The following is an 18,913-nucleotide window of genomic DNA, read 5'->3' as shown; positions in this document are numbered from 1 at the left end:
GGTTCACATTGCTGGTAGAAACCACCCAACCAAGGGAAGTTTGAGGGAAAAAGAGGATTTATTTTGGCTCACAGGTTCAAGGGGAAGCTCCACGATGGCAGGGAAAATGATGGCATGAGCAGATGGTGGACATTACCCCCTGGCCAACATAAGGTTGACAATAGCAACAGGAGTATGTGTCAAACACTGGCCAGGGGAACCTGGCTATAACACCCCTAAGCCCACCCCCCACAATACACTCCCTCCAGGAGGCATTAATTCCCAAATGTCCATCAGCTGGGAACCTAGCTTCAGAACACCTAAGTTTATGGGGGACACCTGAATCAAAATCACCACACCTGGCTTTTTTTTTTTTTTTTTTTTTAAAACACTAAAGGAATGGTTCTCTGGGGAGTAGAAATGGAAATGGAATATACTCAAATGGTCATGCCCTCCATAATTAGTGCTGTAGGGAGTCTCTGTTACTCACAAGAGGGTGTTACAAGCCTCTGCATGCTGAAGCAGAACTGCTGTCTTAAGAATCACACAACTTGGATTTTGCAACCACAGGACAAGTTACCCATGACCAGTGAAGGTGGGCTATGATGCATGGATAACTTAAACCTTAACTGGCTTAGTTTAAGATATTATTAGTTTTTCATAGTGAAGCAGGGCCGGGTGTGGTGGTGCACACCTTTAATCCCAGCACTTGGGAGGCTGAAGTAGGAGGATCTTCATGAGTTTGAGGCCAGCCTGGAACTACAGAGTGAATTCTAGGTCAGCCTAGGCTGTAGTGAGACCCTGCAGCAAAAAACCCAAAATAAATAAATGAATAAATGGTGAAGCAAGAATTCTATCTCATTTGTGTTAATTATTTTCCTTACTAAGGCTTACTATAACAGTAAAAATGCCAACTATTTTCACTAAATGTCATCATAACCCATGGTAGGTGTTCATGCTGATTTGCAAAATAAAGTAAATTAACCCTGCTTAAAGAAAAATAAAACCCAAACAAACAAAACAAAAATGATAAAAAAGGCTATGAGAAGATAAAAGACATAAAAGTGAAATGCAAAGTGGTCAGTAATGGCCCATACCTGTAATACCAGAACTGTGGACGCTGAGACAGGAGGATTGCAAATTCAAGCCCAGCCTGACAAGACCCTGTCTTAACAAAAAAGGAAAAGCAAGCTAACTCAAAAGCATAGACAACCTTTGCACTAGTTTCGTTAATGCCCTAGTGCACAGTCACATAGAAACCCTTATGGCTTCAGTACTCCTTCTTCCTCCAGTGTAGGTTTTTCAAAACTGTGCTGCTCTTTTTTAAAGAAAAGCAAAACAGAACAAAACATATTTATTTATTTTCAAGCAGAGAGGTGATAGAAAGAGAATAGGGGCACCAGAACTTCCAGCTGCTGCAAATGAACTCCAGATGCCTACGCCACTTCATGCATCTGGCCTTACGTGGGCACTGAGAAAATGAACCTTGTCGTCAGGTTTTGGAGGCAGGTGCCTTAACCACTGCTCCCCACCCCCCCCCCACCCCCCTGTCCATTTTGCTTTTTGAGACAGTGTCTTACTATGAACCTAAACTGGCTTTGAACTCATAATCTTCCTGCCTCAGCTTCCCTAGGACAGGGATTATAGGTATGCCTTTGCAGATAGCTAAATAAGGATACAATATAATAAGGGGTCTATGAACTTAAAGTTTTTAAAACTGGGCTTGAGGCAAAAAGATTTCATGGAGGGTTTGAAGGAATATGAGGTCTTGAGGGCTAAAGATGTAGCTCACTGACAGAATGATTTGATCCCAGCACTGGAACAAGGAAACCAAAAGAATCAAGAATCATACCCTAGGTGAGCAGCCTGGTTTAGGAAGGTAGTTAACTGAAGCAGCTCCATTTCACCCTTACTTGGTAGGTATCTTGGGGAAGCCTCCAAGTATCTCCTAGATTCTTTCCCTCAAATACAGGGAATTAGAGGAGGTCATGCTTAAGGTTAAGTCCAGGTTTAGAAAAGAAAAGCTGTGTAAAGTGTGGTCTTCTGGACAGATGCCAAAGGTTGGAAGAAAAGAATTTCCCATCTGAGCTACCTCTCAAGAAATCAGCATTTGGGCTGAGCATGGTGGCCCATACCTTATTTTCTTCATAAAGTTTAAAAACTTTTTATTATATTTTAAAAAAGAGAGAAAATTGGTGTGCTAGGGCCTTAGCCACAGCAATCCAACTCCAGAGGTTTTGTACCATTTAGTGGGCTTGTGCAACCTTGGGTTTTCCTCACCTGTGTGCATCTGACTAAGGTGGGATCTGGAAAGAGATCAGACATGGGTCCTTAGGCTTTACAGGCAAGTGCCTTAACCACTAAGCCATCTCTCCAGCCCACACATACCTTTTTGTAATCTCAGCACTCAGTAGGCAGAGGTAGGAGGATTGTTGACTTCAAGACCAGCCTGGGCTAGAGTGAGACTCTACTTTGAAAAAGCAAACCAAAACAAAAGTTGTACTTTTCCCATGAGGTACACCATCTAAAATGTTAGGAACAACAATAATCATCATCTAAATTATCAAAAGGAATGTCTTTGTTGAAAAAAACTGTATACAAAAGAGGTAAAGAGGAGTTGGGGAGATTGCTCAGCAGTTAAAGACACTTGCTTACAACCAAGGTTCAATTCCCCAGTCACCCAGGTAAAACCCTGTGCAAGGTGGTGCATGCTTCTGTGATGACAGGAGGTGGAGCCAGGAAAATCCAAAGCTCAAGCTAGACTCTTTCCAGTGGCAAGGGATTCTGTCTTTGGGCTAGAGAGATGGTTCGGTGGTTAAGTGCTCTTTCTGCAGAAGCTCAAGGGCCTGAGACTAGCGGAGTTGGAATTTCCAGATCCCACATATGACAGTGGGTGTAGCCACTTGGGCCTGTGACCACAGTCTCACAGGGAAGCAAAGACCCAAGAACCATGGGGGCCTAGCAAGCTTCCAAACTGGTAAACTGACTTCAGCTCAAAAGAAACCCAAGGGGAAGAGTGCTGAAGTGGGACACTACAAGTTCTGCTCTGACTGCTGCCACAGGTGAGCATGTGGGATGCCACATCACACCAAACACACAAAACAGAAGAGAGATAGAATAAGAAGTCCTGGCTTGTAGAAAGTAGAGTGCAGACACCTTGAGGTTGTCTTCTGACCTCCACATGTGAGCCATGGTATGCATGTACCCATTTACATACACTAATAAATAAATCAAAGTAAGAGTTTTAAAGCATCTGTGGTCTGGAGAGATAACTTAGTGGCTAAGGCATTGTTTGCAAAGCCTGAGGACCCAGGTTCAATTCCCCAGAACCCAGGTAAAGCCAAATGCACATGGTGGCGCATATGTCTGGAGTTCCTGTGCAGCATCTAGAGGCCCTGGCGTGCAATTCCCTTCAAGGACCATAAGAATGTACAAGCCACGGCTGGAGAGATGGCTTAGTGGTTAAGCACTTGCCTGTGAAGCCTAAGGATCCCGGTTCAAGGCTCAATTCCCCAGGACCCACGTTAGCCAGATGCACAAGGGGGCACACGAGTCTGGAGTTCGTTTGCAGTGGCTGGAGGCCCTGGCATGCCCATTCTCTCTCTTTCTCTCTCTCCCCCTCTTTCTCTATCTGTCGCTCTAAAATAAATAAATAAAAATAAACAAAAAAAAATTTAAAAAAAAAGAATGTACAAGCCAAAGGTAGGGAGGAGTGCTTACAATACTGTCTTCTAGATACAAAGTGGCCTTGATATTCATGGCCTCACACTGGCGGATGCTACCTACACAAGACCTGCATAATAGGAGGGAAAAAAAAAATAACAAAATAGAAGAAAGACTAGTTGGAAACAAGGGATTCAGTGTAAGGGGAGGAATTTGGGAAAAGGAAAAGAGAGGATGGTGGGAGGAAACTATGATCATGGTATAATTATTTATATGCTAATATAAATAATTGTCAATAAAAGTTAAATTTATTTATTTATTTATTTATTTATTTTGGTTTTTTGAGGTAGGTCTCACTCTAGCTCAGGCTAACCTAGAATTCACTATGTAGTCTCTGGGTGGCCTCAAACTCTTGGTGATCCTCCTACCTCTGACTCCCAAGTGCTGGGAGTAAAGGCATGCACCACCACACCCAGCTAAAGTTAAATTTATTTTTTAATTTACTTATTTTTTAGTTTTTCGAGGTGGGGTCTCACTGTAGCCCAGGCTGACCTGGAATCCACTATATAGTCTCAAGGTGGCCTTGAACTCATGGCGAATCTCCTACCCCTTGCTCCTGAGTGCTAGAATTAAAGGCGTGTACCACCACACCTAGCAACTTTTATTTTTGAGACCCTACCTCAAAAAAGAAAAAGAAAAAGAAAAAGGTAGGGCTGGAGAGATGACTCAGAGGTTAAGAGTACTTGCTTGCGAAGCCTAACAACCCAGGTTTGGTTCCCTAGTATCCAAGTAAAGCCATATGCACCACAAAGTGGTACGTGAGTCTAGAATTCATCTGCAGTGGCAGGGAGACCCTGGTGCAACCATATTCTCTTTCCCTCTCAAATAAATATTAAAAATAAAAAGGGAGCTGGGCTTGGTGGTGCTTACCTTTAATCCCAGCACTTGGGAGGCAGAGGTAGGAGGATTGTCATGAGTTTGAGGCCACCCTGAAACTACATAGCAAATTCCAGGTCAGCCTGGATTATAGGGAGACACTACCTTAAAAAACAAAATAATAACAAAAAAGCACCTAAAAAGAAAAGGTAATAAAAATGTATAAGTCAATTTCTTTGTGCACTCCACGGATTACACAGGGAAAATGCCCTGATGGCTAAGCTGCCACTTTTGCCACCCTCTCATGGGATAAATAGTGCAAAGGATAAGAGCTACAAATAATGCCCTTAAAATGCCATGATTCCACTGAATCTCCAGTAGCACGGTTGCAGAGAGCAAGGGTTGATGCTACTTAAAATAGCCCATGCCATGGCTTGAAGGCAACTTGAGAGGTGACTGGGCTCATATGAGGAGGACAAGGGGACTGAGGGGACTGGAATCTGCCCCATCAAGGGCGAAGTGAGCCCCAGTGGACATGGACTATTGACCTAAGTTTCAGCATCTTCACTAGGAGATCACTGCTAAAGCCCTGGGAAGGCCACAGACGGAAGGTAAGACTAAAGACAGAAGCTCTGTAGATGATCATGAGCATCTGAAAAGAAAAGGGCATTATCTAAGAACACTCATGTGTTGGGCATGGTGGGACATGCCTTTAGTCCCATCACTCAGAAGGCAGAGGTAGTAGGATCGTCATGAGTTTGAGGTTACTCTGAGACTACAGAGCAAATTTCAGGTCAGCCTGGGCTCAAGTGAGACCCTATCTCAAAAAACAAACAAACAAATCCAAGAATACTAATGTGCTTGTATATAGTGGGAGCTTTCTGGAAAGTTGGATTTTTTTTTTTTTGGTAGGAAAATACACAGAAAAGAATGCAGTTAACAAAGGCTCAGCAAGCCAGAGACAGGCGTTGTGCTTATTTAATTCAAGAGGAAAACAAAAAATAGTTTGGAGCAAGGTAGTTGTAATGGTTACAGATGAACAGTGGAAGAAAAGGAGCCCAAGTCAAGATTGACGGTGGCTTCCACACGCACAATGAAGGGAAACAAGGAGCATGCACGGACCAGGGCCCCAAGAGAAAGAAGGGGCCTGCAGGGCCTCTGCCACTTTTGATGATTTCCAACGCACCCGTTCAGATGACTATGGTAGGGCCCAGCCCTCCCCTTGGTTCTCTTGTATCATCCATCCTAGCAATGGGCACTGAAAGCTCTCTGGGTTAGTTTTACTGCTCAGTTTTACCAGTGGTGGGCGGAGTTGCCGACTCAAGGTAAAGAAGCCACTGATTCAGCTTCCCAGTGCACAGGCGCAAGCAAGCATGTCCCTTGGCAACAGCAGCAGCAGGTAAGAGAACCCTCCACACCACACCTCAGACTGCAGGAAGCCATGGGTGTGTACTGGGATCTGGCAGCAAATGAGACATCGTGCCCTTCTCTGAGGCGCTTAACTCTTGTGGGGGGATGGCTATTAGAAACCAGGAAGGCCGGGATGCTATGGGTACTTGAAAACCAAGCATCTTTATCATCTGTTTCCATTAATTCAGAATGTTTTGGTATTCTGAAAAAGCAATTTATTCATTTCTTATTTTAAAAAAAATCACTACCACTTACTCTCAAGAAGCCTGTAGAATATCTATTTTAGAAATTGGCTTTTATAGTTGGGCGTGGTGGCGCACACCTTTAATCCCAGCACCTGAGGGGCAGAGGTAGGAGAATCACTGAGAGTTCAAGGCCACCCTGAGACTCCATAGTGAATTCCAGGTCAGCCTGGGCTAGAGCGAGACCCTACCTCAAAAAAAAATTTTTTTTTTCACTTGCACACGTGTGTGGGTGTGCATACCAAGGTTTCTTGTCACTGCACTACAAATGAAATGCCAGAAGTTTGTGCTTCTTTTCACATCTGACTTTACATGGGTGGCTGGGGAACTGAACCTGTGCCAGCAGACTTTGCAAGCAAATGCCTTTAACTGCTGCTATCTCCTCAGCCCCCAAGTTTATTGTTCTAAGAGCAGCACATAGGTCAAACAGGTGCCAGATCTCCATCTTTGTTAAAGGCATTTCTAGTGTCATTTGAACAGCACTGGTTTGCTAAGCCAAATTCTGCAGATTTGCTTTCATAATTATACCATAATTAGCACCTTGGGGATGAGTAAAGCAGAAGGCCCATTAATACCTTAAAACCCAGGAGGTGATCTCTTTCTCAGGTAGCCTACACACACTCACAGACTAATGCCATGCCAAGAATACCGGCTCTCTTAGGACTGCAAAGTGCTTTCCTTTCCTTTCCAGGGGCTCACAGAACGTGGTGTCGTTGCCTTCCCACAGCAATCCATCCTGAGCAGTTGCTTACCCGTTTATCAATGTCATTGTGTTGAAGCTGCACAAAACGCGCACTGATTGCTGCAATGTAACTCTGCTGATTGGAGAATGCCACACGGCCGGCACCTTTGGGGTACTTCAGCTCTGGGTCTGTGTCAATGCCAGCATAGCAAACACCACCATACAAACGGTCCATGATCATTGCCAGTTCAACTGCAAGAAAATAAGTATGTCTATGTATAGATGTTTGGAAATCCCCACAAGGAGGACGATCATGCGATGTGATCAAGAAAAGGAAACCCATGTTAAGCATCATGAAGAATGTCCCCATCAGTCTTGCAATTCAAGTAGGGGAGCTACTCACTGGATATATAAAAGTAAAATTTAAAAACCTTATACACATATGCAGAGGAGTTTACCCAGTCATAACATAAAACAAGAGTATAGGAGGAATAATCTACCAGTAATCCTGTTCTAATGTCCAATTACTTAACCCATTGGAATGAGCCCTAGGTAGGTGTACACAGTACGCTAGCAGGTTATGAAGAAACTTCAGTCTAGGGTTACAGGTCAGCAGCAGAGCACTCGCCTAGCATGTATGAGGCTGAGAGCAATTACTACTGCAACACTGCCATGTTACAAATAAGCTAGAGAATTAACTCCTCATTTTATCTAGAGACAATATGCTTATAAAGCAAACTGCTATAAAAATAGAAAATTATAGATTAGCCCAACTGAGAAATTCCATGGCAATGGTAACCAGGTCAATTACTGACAAAGGAATTGGCATTTATTGAGCACTTACAATGTGCCAGGAAGCTGCTACCTAAGCAGTAAACACACCACTCTGTACCTTGCTCTAGACCCAAAGGTCTGGTCTGCACCCTGGCCATATTTCTTGCCTTTATTTTGGTATATTTACAAAATACTTATGGAGAAAGTATTTGGGAACCGGACAATACTGAAAGTTTGATATTTAAAAATTATCCCCACCATAAAGGTACCATGACATGTAGCACTTACCTGCATTGCAAATTGCCTGAAGGTAACTTTACTTGATAGCACCTCGTCCAGTTGTGACCATTCATATCAGGCCACGGTATAAATCCAAAGACTCAGGCCTACCCTTGGGAAGTGACCCAAACATTTATTTTCCTTCAAAACCTACACATGGTATTTGGAAAGAAGACAGGTTGATGACCAGGGCCAAAGTCAGTGATGCAAACACCGCCATGCGGGAGAGCGCACAGGAGTCTGTATCTGGGGAAAATGAAACCGCCACAACCTGGTGGGGTGGGGGAAGAGTTCTGTAACAGGTACAAAGGCTGAAGGGCTCCAGGGTGTGTGAGGAACCCTTATGATTTCTCCAAATAGATGGAAAGCCAAGTATTACTTCTTCTACAAAACTGCAACGAAGAAAATTTTCTTTCTACTGTAAAATTTCCATACTAGACTGTCCATTCTTAGTTATTGCTTTGTAAATGCCTGTTTTTTTTTTTCTTTCTTTTGAAGCAGGGTATCACTCTAGCCCAAACTGTCCTGGAACTTATTCTGTAGCCCAGGCTGGCTTCGAACCCACAATGCTCCCTCCTACTTTGGCTCTCCTGAGTGCTTTGATTGTAGTTGTGATTTCTATCATACCTGGCCAAGTACCTATTTTTAGGTGAGTTCAGGTGCATTCAGATTGGTATGGATGTAGGAATAAGTACCTATTTTTACTAGGAAGAATGCCCACCTGATAACCAATAGGCAATTTTCAAGTGAGAAAATAAGCTCACAATAACCAGCCCAAGAGTCAGTGCTATGAAAAGAAAACCATCCTGACAGTCCCATTTTGGTCAGAAGTACTGAGTCCCATCATCCAAAGACCACTGATAATAACAGCCAGGTGGACTGTGCTAAAGTCCTAAGAGCTGGAACCCCATCACCTGACACAATGCAACAAGATCCACACCCACCCTCCTACACAGATCAGTGGTTCCTCAACAGCCTTTGATGGTGCATGCTTCTCCTCATATAGATGTTATTCTCACAAAAACCAGGAAATCAAAGGGAAGCTTCATTGTTATTTATAGTCATTAAATAAATTTCTCTTATTGGCAAAATGGGCTTAGTGAAACAAGTAATCTCAGGGCTGACGAAATTAAGTACTAATTTTCCAAAGACCAGGTTAGCTCTGGAATGGAAAAAGAGATGAAATATTTTGGCCAGGAATAGAATGCTGGCAAGGGACTAAATGGCACACGTCTTCCACAAGAAGGTCTCAAAGGGGTATGTGGTTCACAGAGGAAGCTCATCAGCTGTAAACTTGAAGTGCCACTTGAGCAGGGGTGAGCGCTCACCATGGGTTCTTCTATACCATAGTAGTTTCCAAGGAAACGTTAGGGACCTTCAGAGAGAAGGCTCCTTCCATAAGCATAAACATCCCATGACTTTGTGAATCCACCATCTTCATGGGCTGTAGAGTAGACTATACAGATCATGACTGATATTATTGGCAGTTAAGTATTTTGATAGGAAGCAGAAACCCTCATATAATTAGCTTTTATGAAAATGAATTTTAAATAAATAATTTCCATGGATGAATTCATATACAGTCATTTTTATGGTCATCAGAAAATTTGCAGACATCTGAGCCCATAATGTTTTACTCAAGTGAAGGATAATTTGTTGAGAAACTGGAAGAAACAAAACTGGCTAAAGGAAACATTTTTGGAGGATGCTATGAAAAGTTCCCATCTTTCTAATATATATTGCCCCAGGCTGGCCTTGAATTAATTCGCTATATAGCCAAGGATGACTCTGACCTCCTGATCCTCCTGCCTCTACTTCCCAAGAGCTAGGATGGCAAAATGGTGTGCACTACCACATCCAGCTTATGTGGTACTAGGAATCCAACCGAGGGCTCTGTGCATGCAATGCAAACACTACAACAACTGGACTACTTTCTCAGAACTCAAATCTCTATTTAAAATGCAGTTAATCTAATATTATGATCATCACTGAAGAGAAATAAATAATAGTCAATTAACCATTCATAGTTGGTCTTTTCCTGCAGGCTGAAATCATGCTATGCTCAATCACCACAGTGAAGCCCTATAATGTTTCTCATTACTGAGATATGTGACCACTTTTTCAACAAGTAACCCATTTCCAGTAATTTTAATGCTGTGAAGACAGTGCTAAAAACAGAACTAATTCATCCCTACTGTAACAGAAACAGAGTAAGCCATCCTCATGTTCTACAGCTTTCCAATCTAAGATTTGCCTTTTCCTATTTTTTCTATCATGTATGTTTGCTGACAAATGTGAGAATGTACAGCTATTTTTAGAGACTAGGAATCTCAAACTTTAAAAAAATTTACTTGAGAGAGAGAGAGAGAGAGAGAGAGAGAAAGAGAATGGGCGTGCCAGAGCCTCTAGCCACTGCAAATGACGTCCAGACACATGCCCCGCCTTGTGCATCTGGCTTATGTGGATCCTGGGGAAATGAACCAAGGTCCTTTGGCTTTGCAGGCAAATGCCTTAACCACTAAGCCATCTCTTTAGCTCAGAGACTAAGTTTTAAAGTTTTCTTTAAAATGGATATCATTAGTTAATATAGGTAAGTTCTATATAAATTCCTTTCCTCTGATGGGAGGAAAGAAAAGATGAGAAGAGGGACTACCATTTTGACTTTCTGGAAGGTAGAAGCAGAAGAAAAGCAGAAAAGGTCTGGCAAGGGTTAACTAAGTCATCATGGATTCATCAGTATCTTGTGATCTTAGCCTTGCCCATGAACTCTATGTTAAGGGTTTGTGTCACTGGGAGTGTGGAAAAGCCCCACTAAGCCTAGAACAGTGACTCCTCAGTCTGAAGCAGTCTCAGCAGAGGAAGGGACAGCAGAGCTCCCTGGAGCATGTTTTCAACATTCAGTCCAAGGAAGATATGGGTTTGAGAGAAGGACAAACTGATGTCTGGAATTCATACACATGAGAGTAGGCATAGAATCTACAAGAAAGTCAGGTCTTTCCAAATTACTTTTTCCTTCCCTCAGACTCTGTCTGGTCACCACTGGGATGAGAAGTTGGCAGGTCTGAGAGTCATGTCCAAGGGCATACCGTATTTTGGACAACATGCTCTATACTCCTAAATCCAGTCATTTCCTAAAGTACTGTGAGCCCAGTCCCCATGCTGGCTCTCAAGATAAGCTTCATGTGCTATAGACTAGAGAGGAAAACAAGAACAGTGCAGCAAAGAAGCCCCAACATCCCTATGAATTCTTGATTGTGGTCATCATCCTTCTGAAGTCAAAGCTGAACCCCAATTATGGTTCCTTGGATTTGCTCCTGATTCTTCAGAGATGTGAAAAGGACCTTCATTCACCAGAAGGGAAGCCATGCTGATTTTCCAACTCTACTCTATCCCAGGGCGCTATTCCTTTAGTTTAATTACCTTTCAAAGCCAGCCTGAAGGCAATGTCTAAGCCTGCGACAGAGAGCCAAATGGGGCAGCAGAGGAATGTGAATTCCTGAGGGAAATATCAACCCATCCATCTTTATAGATTCCAAACTGTGACTCTCGAAACCTTTTTTCTATTCTATGAAAATAAGCCCAAAACAGATAGGAACTAGGCCTGGGGCACCTCAAGATGACAAAGAGGTCTGCAGTGTGCAGGGAAGGAAGATGAACTTGATGACGGAGACTCTGTAGGTTCCCCATAATTGTTAAGGTAGTTCACAAGGGCCTTTTACACACCTCAAGAGGAGGAGATGTACTCATGTACTTCCACTCTGTGTCAGGTGTTAGTAAGTTAAGGATATTTTTTGATGTATGATTGTGTCGTATGTGTGCCATGTATGTAGATGTGCGCACATGTGTAGAAGCCAGAGGAGTATGTTGGGAATCCTCCTCTCGCTGTTCCTCCCTACTTCCCTGAGACAGTCTAAGGGAACCTGGTGCCAGACGTTTTTCAGTTAGACTGGCTGAGCAGGAAGGCCCAGTGATCCTCCTGTCTCTTGTTGTCCTCAGGGCTGGGGTTACAAGCATACACAGCCAATAGCTAGATTTTTATGAGGGTCCTGGGGATCGAACTCAGGTCCTCCCGTGTGTTTGTGTGTGTATGTGCTCTTACCCACTCAATTATCGCCCCAGACTGAAGCACATTTTTAAATGGATGGTACAAACAACCAAATCAAACAGGTAATGAATCTTTTAAGTTTATTACACTGAACTGGTACCAAGCTGACCATTACTCTTACTGACGTGCTATTCCAGATCTTAGCTTGATAAAGCAGTTTCCCTTCTGTACAGAAAGGCCAAAACTTGAACTCTGGGGATCTGAGAATGACTCAGGGCCATTTCTTTTATGGTAGACTTAGACTAGTGACTCCGCCTGAACTCTGCCACCTCATTTCCGAGGTTCATAATCTCACAAACATTAAACATAAATGAGCTCTGAGCACACTGCCAACTACATAGTGGCACTTGCACATTTAGTTTTGGCCAGGACTTGCTTTCTCCCCCACCATATAAATCTTTACATTAGCTGGATTGGTTTCTGCTCAATAAGCACATTTACCCCAGGCTTATTGTGGCTTTGTGCTAATATTTCTCAATCTATCTCAGAAATGGCAGTTTGACAGAATCTGTGGGTAAGGGTTTGCTTTGGAGAAGAGTGGACAGCAGAACATTAGAAAGTCTTGGCCCGGGCTGGAGGGATGGCTTAGTGGTTAAGGCACTTGCCTGCAAAGCCAAAGAACCCAGGTTTGATTCCCCAGGATCCACATAAGCCAGCTGCACAAGGGGGTTCATGCATCTGAAGTTCGTGTGCAGCAGGTGAAGGCCCTGGTGTGCCCATTCTCTCTCTCATAAATAAATTAAAAAAAGAGAGTCTTGGCCCTTCAGGCAATGTAGTCAATCAAGCTCATATGTCAAATCTGGAATTTACTGGAGACATTTCAGACTGAACTTGGGTCTGGATGAAAAAGCTTCTACTGTTGAGAAACTTGCTACAGGACCATTTTAGCCAGCTACTACTTCACAAAACAACAACAAAAACATAATAGTGTTTCCTACATCACAAATCAGACTGTCATTCCTCACTCTTGTGGACTATAAGAATGTTTGTAAACAGTGTCTGAACTGAGTGCTTTTAGGAGTACTTGAGCTATATGTTCTTGCTACCTGACATGTAACACTGAATATCTATCTCAGGATTCTTAAGCTCCCAGGGCTGGGAGTGTCTCTCCGTGGTAAAGTATATGCCTACCATGCATGAAGCTCTGGATTCAATTTTCAGCACTGTAAAAAGTTTTTACTTAGAATGAAAACTTATCATAGCCGAGTGTGGAGGAAGAATGCAGAGTAAGAAATTTCAGGATCTATCAGAACATTAGTAAGGAAGAACAAGGAAAGAATAAAATAAGATCATACTTAGGAAAGAGAATAGATCCAAAAATATGCACACAAATAATGGGGTCCAAGAATTCAAGAAAGTAATTTAAGTTGATTTTGAAAAAAAAGTATCATTATTATTATTATTATTTTGTTTTGTGTTTTAAGGTAGGGTCTCACTGTAGCCCAGGCTGACCTGGAATTCACTATGTAGTCTCATGGTGGCCTCAAACTCACAGTGATCCTCCTACCTTTGCTTCCCAAGTGCTGGGATTACAGGCCTACACCACCACGCTAGGCTCTTTTTTTATTATTATTATTTTAAAAAACATTTTAATTTATTTATTTGAAAGATGGAGGGGGTTAGAGAGAGAATGGGTGCACTATGGCCCTCAGACATTGTAAACAAACTTTAGAGGTATGCACCACCATTGTGCATCTGGCTTACAAGGGTCCTGGGGAATCAAACCTGGGTCTATTGACGTTGCAGGAAAACACCTTAATTGCTAAGCCATCTCTCTACTCAAAGTTGATTTTTTTCTAGAAGGCCTGGTCTAACAAAACACTGGCAAGAAATCATAACATATTTTTGTAAGCCTGATCAAAGGAGGAATGAATGGATCCCAATCTTTAGTCACTAAGGCAAGTCCTAAACTAAGAAGGTGGAGTGAAAGAAATCCTCATGTTGATAAACTAGGGAGAACAGGGAGATCAGACATTTCAATCTCTACTTCTTCCTGGTGGTCTCTTCAGAGCCCCCATCTTGGCAGAGTGAGGAGGTATACAACATGGAGTGGTCCTGATGCCACAGGGATATGCAGCCATAGGACTTTTTCTGTATGCACCTTCAGGAAAACACGTTGCTTACGTCATTTGACTGAAGGGTGTCAACACGCTATGCTCCCATTTCCAGGTAGACGGAGAACCAGACAAATGCAGTGTTGGCTCTCTAACAAACATGCACACTTTAGCCACATGGTGGCACAGTGAGTCTACGTACAGCCTTTCCCTGCAGGGAATGGGATGAGGTGGGAAATACACAGACACGCAGACCTAAGAAACAGAGTTCATTAAGCAGACCATCCTTGGCTGGCTGCTGGTACAGGATGAATGGAAAAGAGGAACAAGAGACAACAGGACTGCATGTTACTTGATCTAGACCCACACTCTGGTAATGAGAAAACACATCTAGACATAGATTTTCCATTGTTATTTTTTCATTTTCAGGTTAATTTTTCTAGGTCTACCATTTTTCCTCCAATAGGAGTTTGTTTGTTTTTTTTTTTTAAACACAGATTTGGCCAGACCCTGGCAGTACACGCCTTTTGTTCCAGCACTCGGAAGGCTGAGGTAGACAATCGATCACTGTGAGTTTGAAGCCTGCATGGGGGTTACAAAGTGAGTTTCAGGTCAGCCTGGACTAGAGTGAGACCCTACCTCAAAATAAACAAAGTATAAAAAGGAAGGTTTGCGGCCATTGATGAGGCCATTGGTTTCCTACCAGGAATAGATGGTAAGACCCCATTGCTGAAGACTGCACATACTTGGGCTGCAAGGCCACTGAGAAATCTTGCTGGAACTGAGCTGATAACCTCCTCCATGTAGACCATCTGACAGAAAGCTGGAAGAAGCCATTCTACACACAGTTCAATGGGAGAAAGAGATATCACCACTGAAGATACTCAACAGTGGACACTGCAAGCCTTATATTTGTCCAGCCAGGCCAAATGAGCCAATGAGTGCAATAGTGGCACGTCTACCATGGTGGAAACCAACTGCCCTCCAATTGGACTGGAGGCCCACTCCATGGGAGGGAATACATTCCTGATACTGAAAACTTAAAACAGGGGTAGTCATGAGCCCTAGGGGTGTAACATCTGCTGATGTCTGGGTAAATGTATATACTATGCTTATCAAACTGCCCAGTAAGCACTTCTCTTAATATTTATATCCTTTTATTAATGCTATTCTCACTTTTGGTAGAGAATCTTCTCTTTTCAGATGGCAGTGACCTTGAGATGGTATCATGGTGCTGGAGTACTGAGTAATATCTTGATCACACCTCCCAAGGCTCAGGGTCTATTGCAGAAGAGGTGGCGGAAAGAATGTAAGAGCCAAAGGAAGGGTAGGACTCCTTACAATGTGCTCCCTCCAGACATAAAATGGCCTGGATATCCATGACCTCACAGTGCTTGACACTACCTACACAAGACCATCATAAGAGGAAAAGATCATGACATCAAAATATAAGAGAGACTGATTGAGATGGGGAGGGGATATGATGGAGAATGGAATTTCAAAAGGGAAAGTGGGGGGAGGGAGGGTATTACCATGGGATATTTTTTATAATCATGGATGATGTTAATAAAAATTGAGAAAAAAAAAAAGATTAAAGATAAAATAACCAGCTTAAAAAAAAAAAAAGGAAGGCTTGCACTAGGGTGTGATGGTTCACACCTGGCAAGGGGATCATGAATTTGGAGTGAGCTTGAGCTTCACAGCAAATCCTGTGTGAAAAACAACAGAAAAGGTAGGTTTGTTAAAGGTAAAAGGAGATAGTCTAGCTAGAGAAGACATCCTAAACTCAGAGTGTTTTCCTGACAACCTCAACTCAAACTGATGAAAACAAGTGGCCTTGTCTCTTTTGAGGGTTCTTTATTAGGGTAAGATAAAGACTGTACTTAGATTAACTATTTGTGGTATAGTCTCTCTTACAAAAGAAACTTTCAAAGGTAAGAAACCTTGTAAGATGTAAAGCAATAACTTGAGTGACATTTCAATCACATTGACATGTTAAAGGACAATTTTTGGTCAAGGAAAAGGTGAAAGGAAATTTACCTGGACACCAATACTTTCACCTATTGAATGTGATCAACCATATCTAGTTCAGGGTCACTAATGCCTGAAGTAGTTTTACAACTTTTTGGAATTCTATCATTAAATTATTCCAAAACTAAGTTTCAAAACTGTATTAAAATATCATTTACCTTTAAATTAATTCTGTTAGCATTCTATCATTATGTTTCTTGTGTTTTGTTCTAAAAGCTTTGCTTATCTGTTTATGATCATAAGCATAACATGATAATGGGATATTTATTGAATGGTGATTTTTTTTTTTCCGAGGTAGGGTCTCACTCTAGCTCAGGCTGACTTGGATTTCACTACATATTCTCAGGCTGGCCTCGAACTCATGGTGATCCTCCTACCTCTGCCTCCCAAGTGCTGGGATTAAAGGCGTGCACCACCACATCTGGCTTTGAATGGTGAATATTTAATAAATGTTTATTATTCAGGAGAACTGCACTGTACCCAAGTTAATATTGTCTAGCAAAATGAAAATGAATTTCTTTAAAAAGTCTTATATCCCAAGCACATGGGATCCATAAAACTTAGTGTGTTCCAAAAAAGGCCAAGTCTGTGCACATGTACAAAAACTTCAGGCATTAACTCGTTCTGTCTAGGTTAACCTCCAGAAGATTCACGATAGATAGTAAAACTCTAAGACACTACTGTAGATCATCTAGTCACTCAGCAACCAGCTACACTGTGGGCAGTGTTGGAAAGCAGGTAATACTACCAATTGGATTAAATGACTGACTGCTACACATACAATTCTAGTAACAAAACAATTTTAAGGGCTGGAGGGATGGCTTAGTGGTTAAGGTGCTTGCTTGCAAAGCCAAAGGACCCAGGTTTGATTCCTCAGGACCCATGTAAGCCAGATGCACAAGGTGGCACATGTGTCTGGAGTTTGTTTGCAGTGGCTAGAGGCCCTAAGGTCCTCATTCATTCCTTCTCTCTCTCTCCCCCTTCCCCTTTCTCTTTCTCAAATAAATAAAAATTTAAGTAAAAATTTTATCTTAGTTTCAAAAACAAAAGCTTCAAAAAGACAAAAGGGCAAAAATAATAAAGAACTTTATAACTTATAAGGTATATTCTCTAGGCAAAGAACATAAAATTCTATTTCTGAAAATTGAATATATATACACACACTTGGCTTTAAAATATTTTTATTTGCACATGTGTGTGTGCTCCAGAGCATCTTGCTGCAATGAAGATACATACATTACTCCTATATCTGGCTTTACATGGGTACTGAGAACTCGAACCCAGGCTGGCAGGCCTTGCAAATAAGGACTGCTGAGCTATCTCATCAGCCCTTTATTTTGGCATCTCTCTCTCTCTGTCTCTCTCTCAGTTTTTCAAGGCAGGGTCTCGATCTAGCCTAGGCTGACCTGGACCTAGAGTTCACTATATAGTCTCAGGGTAGCCTTGAACTCATGGCAATCCTCCTACCTTTGCCTCCTGAGTGCTGGGATTAAAGGTGTGCGGCACCACGCCTGGCTTACATTTGGCTTTTTGAAACAGGCTCTCATGAAGACCAGGCTGTCATACATGTTTTTACTATGTTAGCCAAGGATGACTTTGAACTTCTGATTCTCCTGTCTCCACTTCTTAAATTCTGGGATTATAGGCATATGACACCATGCCTGACTTGATAACTGGTTATAATTCTTGCCTGATACTAGAACCTGTGGCATCTTGCCTACACAAAATGTTAAAGACACAATTTACCTTATAAATGGAAGTTTCTATAATTTTAAAATAAGCCTAGGAAGGTTAATCTAGTTCTATTACTTTGGAGTGATGGGACTCTTTTCAGTAGAGGGGTTTGAATAGTAAAAGAAATTTGTGGTTATAGTGAGTTGCAAAAGGTATAGCAGTGAACTCTGCATTTATGCAGTTAACAGAGTCCCAAGGAGAATTTTCTCATCTTTACTCTTTTTTTTAAATTTTTTTTATTATTTATTTATTTGAGAGCGACAGACACAGAGAGAAAGACAGATAGAGGTAGAGAGAGAGAGAATGGGCACGCCAGGGCTTCCAGCCTCTGCAAACGAACTCCAGACGCGTGCGCCCCCTTGTGCATCTGGCTAACGTGGGACCTGGGGAACCGAGCCTCGAACCGGGGTCCTTAGGCTTCACAGGCAAGCGCTTAACCGCTAAGCCATCTCTCCAGCCCTCATCTTTACTCTTAACACAGGTCAGAATATGTCAGAAATAATCCACAGTAATCTCATTCACAATTATGATTTCTTCCTTTTTAAAAAATTTTATTTATTTGAGAGAGTGGGAGAGGCAGAGAGAGAAAGAGGGAGATAGACAGACAGACAGAGACAGAAAGGGCCCGCCAGGGCCTCCAGCCACTGCAAATGGACTCCAGACGCATGTGCTGCCTTGTGCATCTGATGGTTTACGTGGGTCCTGGGAAATGGAACTGAGGTCTTTTGGTTTTGCAGTCAAATGCTTTAACCGCCAAGCCACCTCTCCAGCCCCACAATTATGTTTTCTAAAAACACACATTTAATCTGGAAACAAAGGGTGGCATTTGCCCTTACCCAGGATTTGCCACTTACTAGACTTCATTATCTGACGGTTAATAAAGAGGCATCTGGGGCTGGAGAGATGGCTGAACGGTTAAGCGCTTGCTTGTAAAGCCTAAGGACCCTGTTCAAGGCTCGATTCCCTGGGACCCACATAAGCCAGATGCACAAGGTGGTGCACGTATCTGGAGTTCGTTTGTAGTGGCTGGAGGCCCTAGTGTGCCCATTCTTTCTCTCTTTGCCTCTGTCTGTTTCTCTCAAAT

The 18,913-nt window shown here is 42.4% G+C and overlaps 1 protein-coding gene across 11 annotated transcripts in view; it reads right to left on the bottom strand.

The window, feature by feature from the left end:
- The window catches only part of Cpeb3 (cytoplasmic polyadenylation element binding protein 3), a 286,188-nt gene that overhangs the window by 25,842 nt on the left and 241,433 nt on the right, over window positions 1-18,913 (bottom strand). For all 11 annotated transcript variants that reach the window (XM_045157044.1, XM_045157040.1, XM_045157018.1 and 8 more), the window contains one exon: window positions 6,923-7,104. In XM_045157044.1, coding sequence (XP_045012979.1) covers window positions 6,923-7,104 — 182 coding nt within the window. The remainder of the gene's footprint in view (window positions 1-6,922; window positions 7,105-18,913) is intronic.

This window comes from Jaculus jaculus, chromosome 1 (genome assembly GCF_020740685.1).
Source record: "Jaculus jaculus isolate mJacJac1 chromosome 1, mJacJac1.mat.Y.cur, whole genome shotgun sequence".
Lineage (NCBI taxonomy): Eukaryota > Metazoa > Chordata > Mammalia > Rodentia > Dipodidae > Jaculus > Jaculus jaculus.
This window is presented reverse-complemented; position numbering and strand designations above follow the sequence as displayed.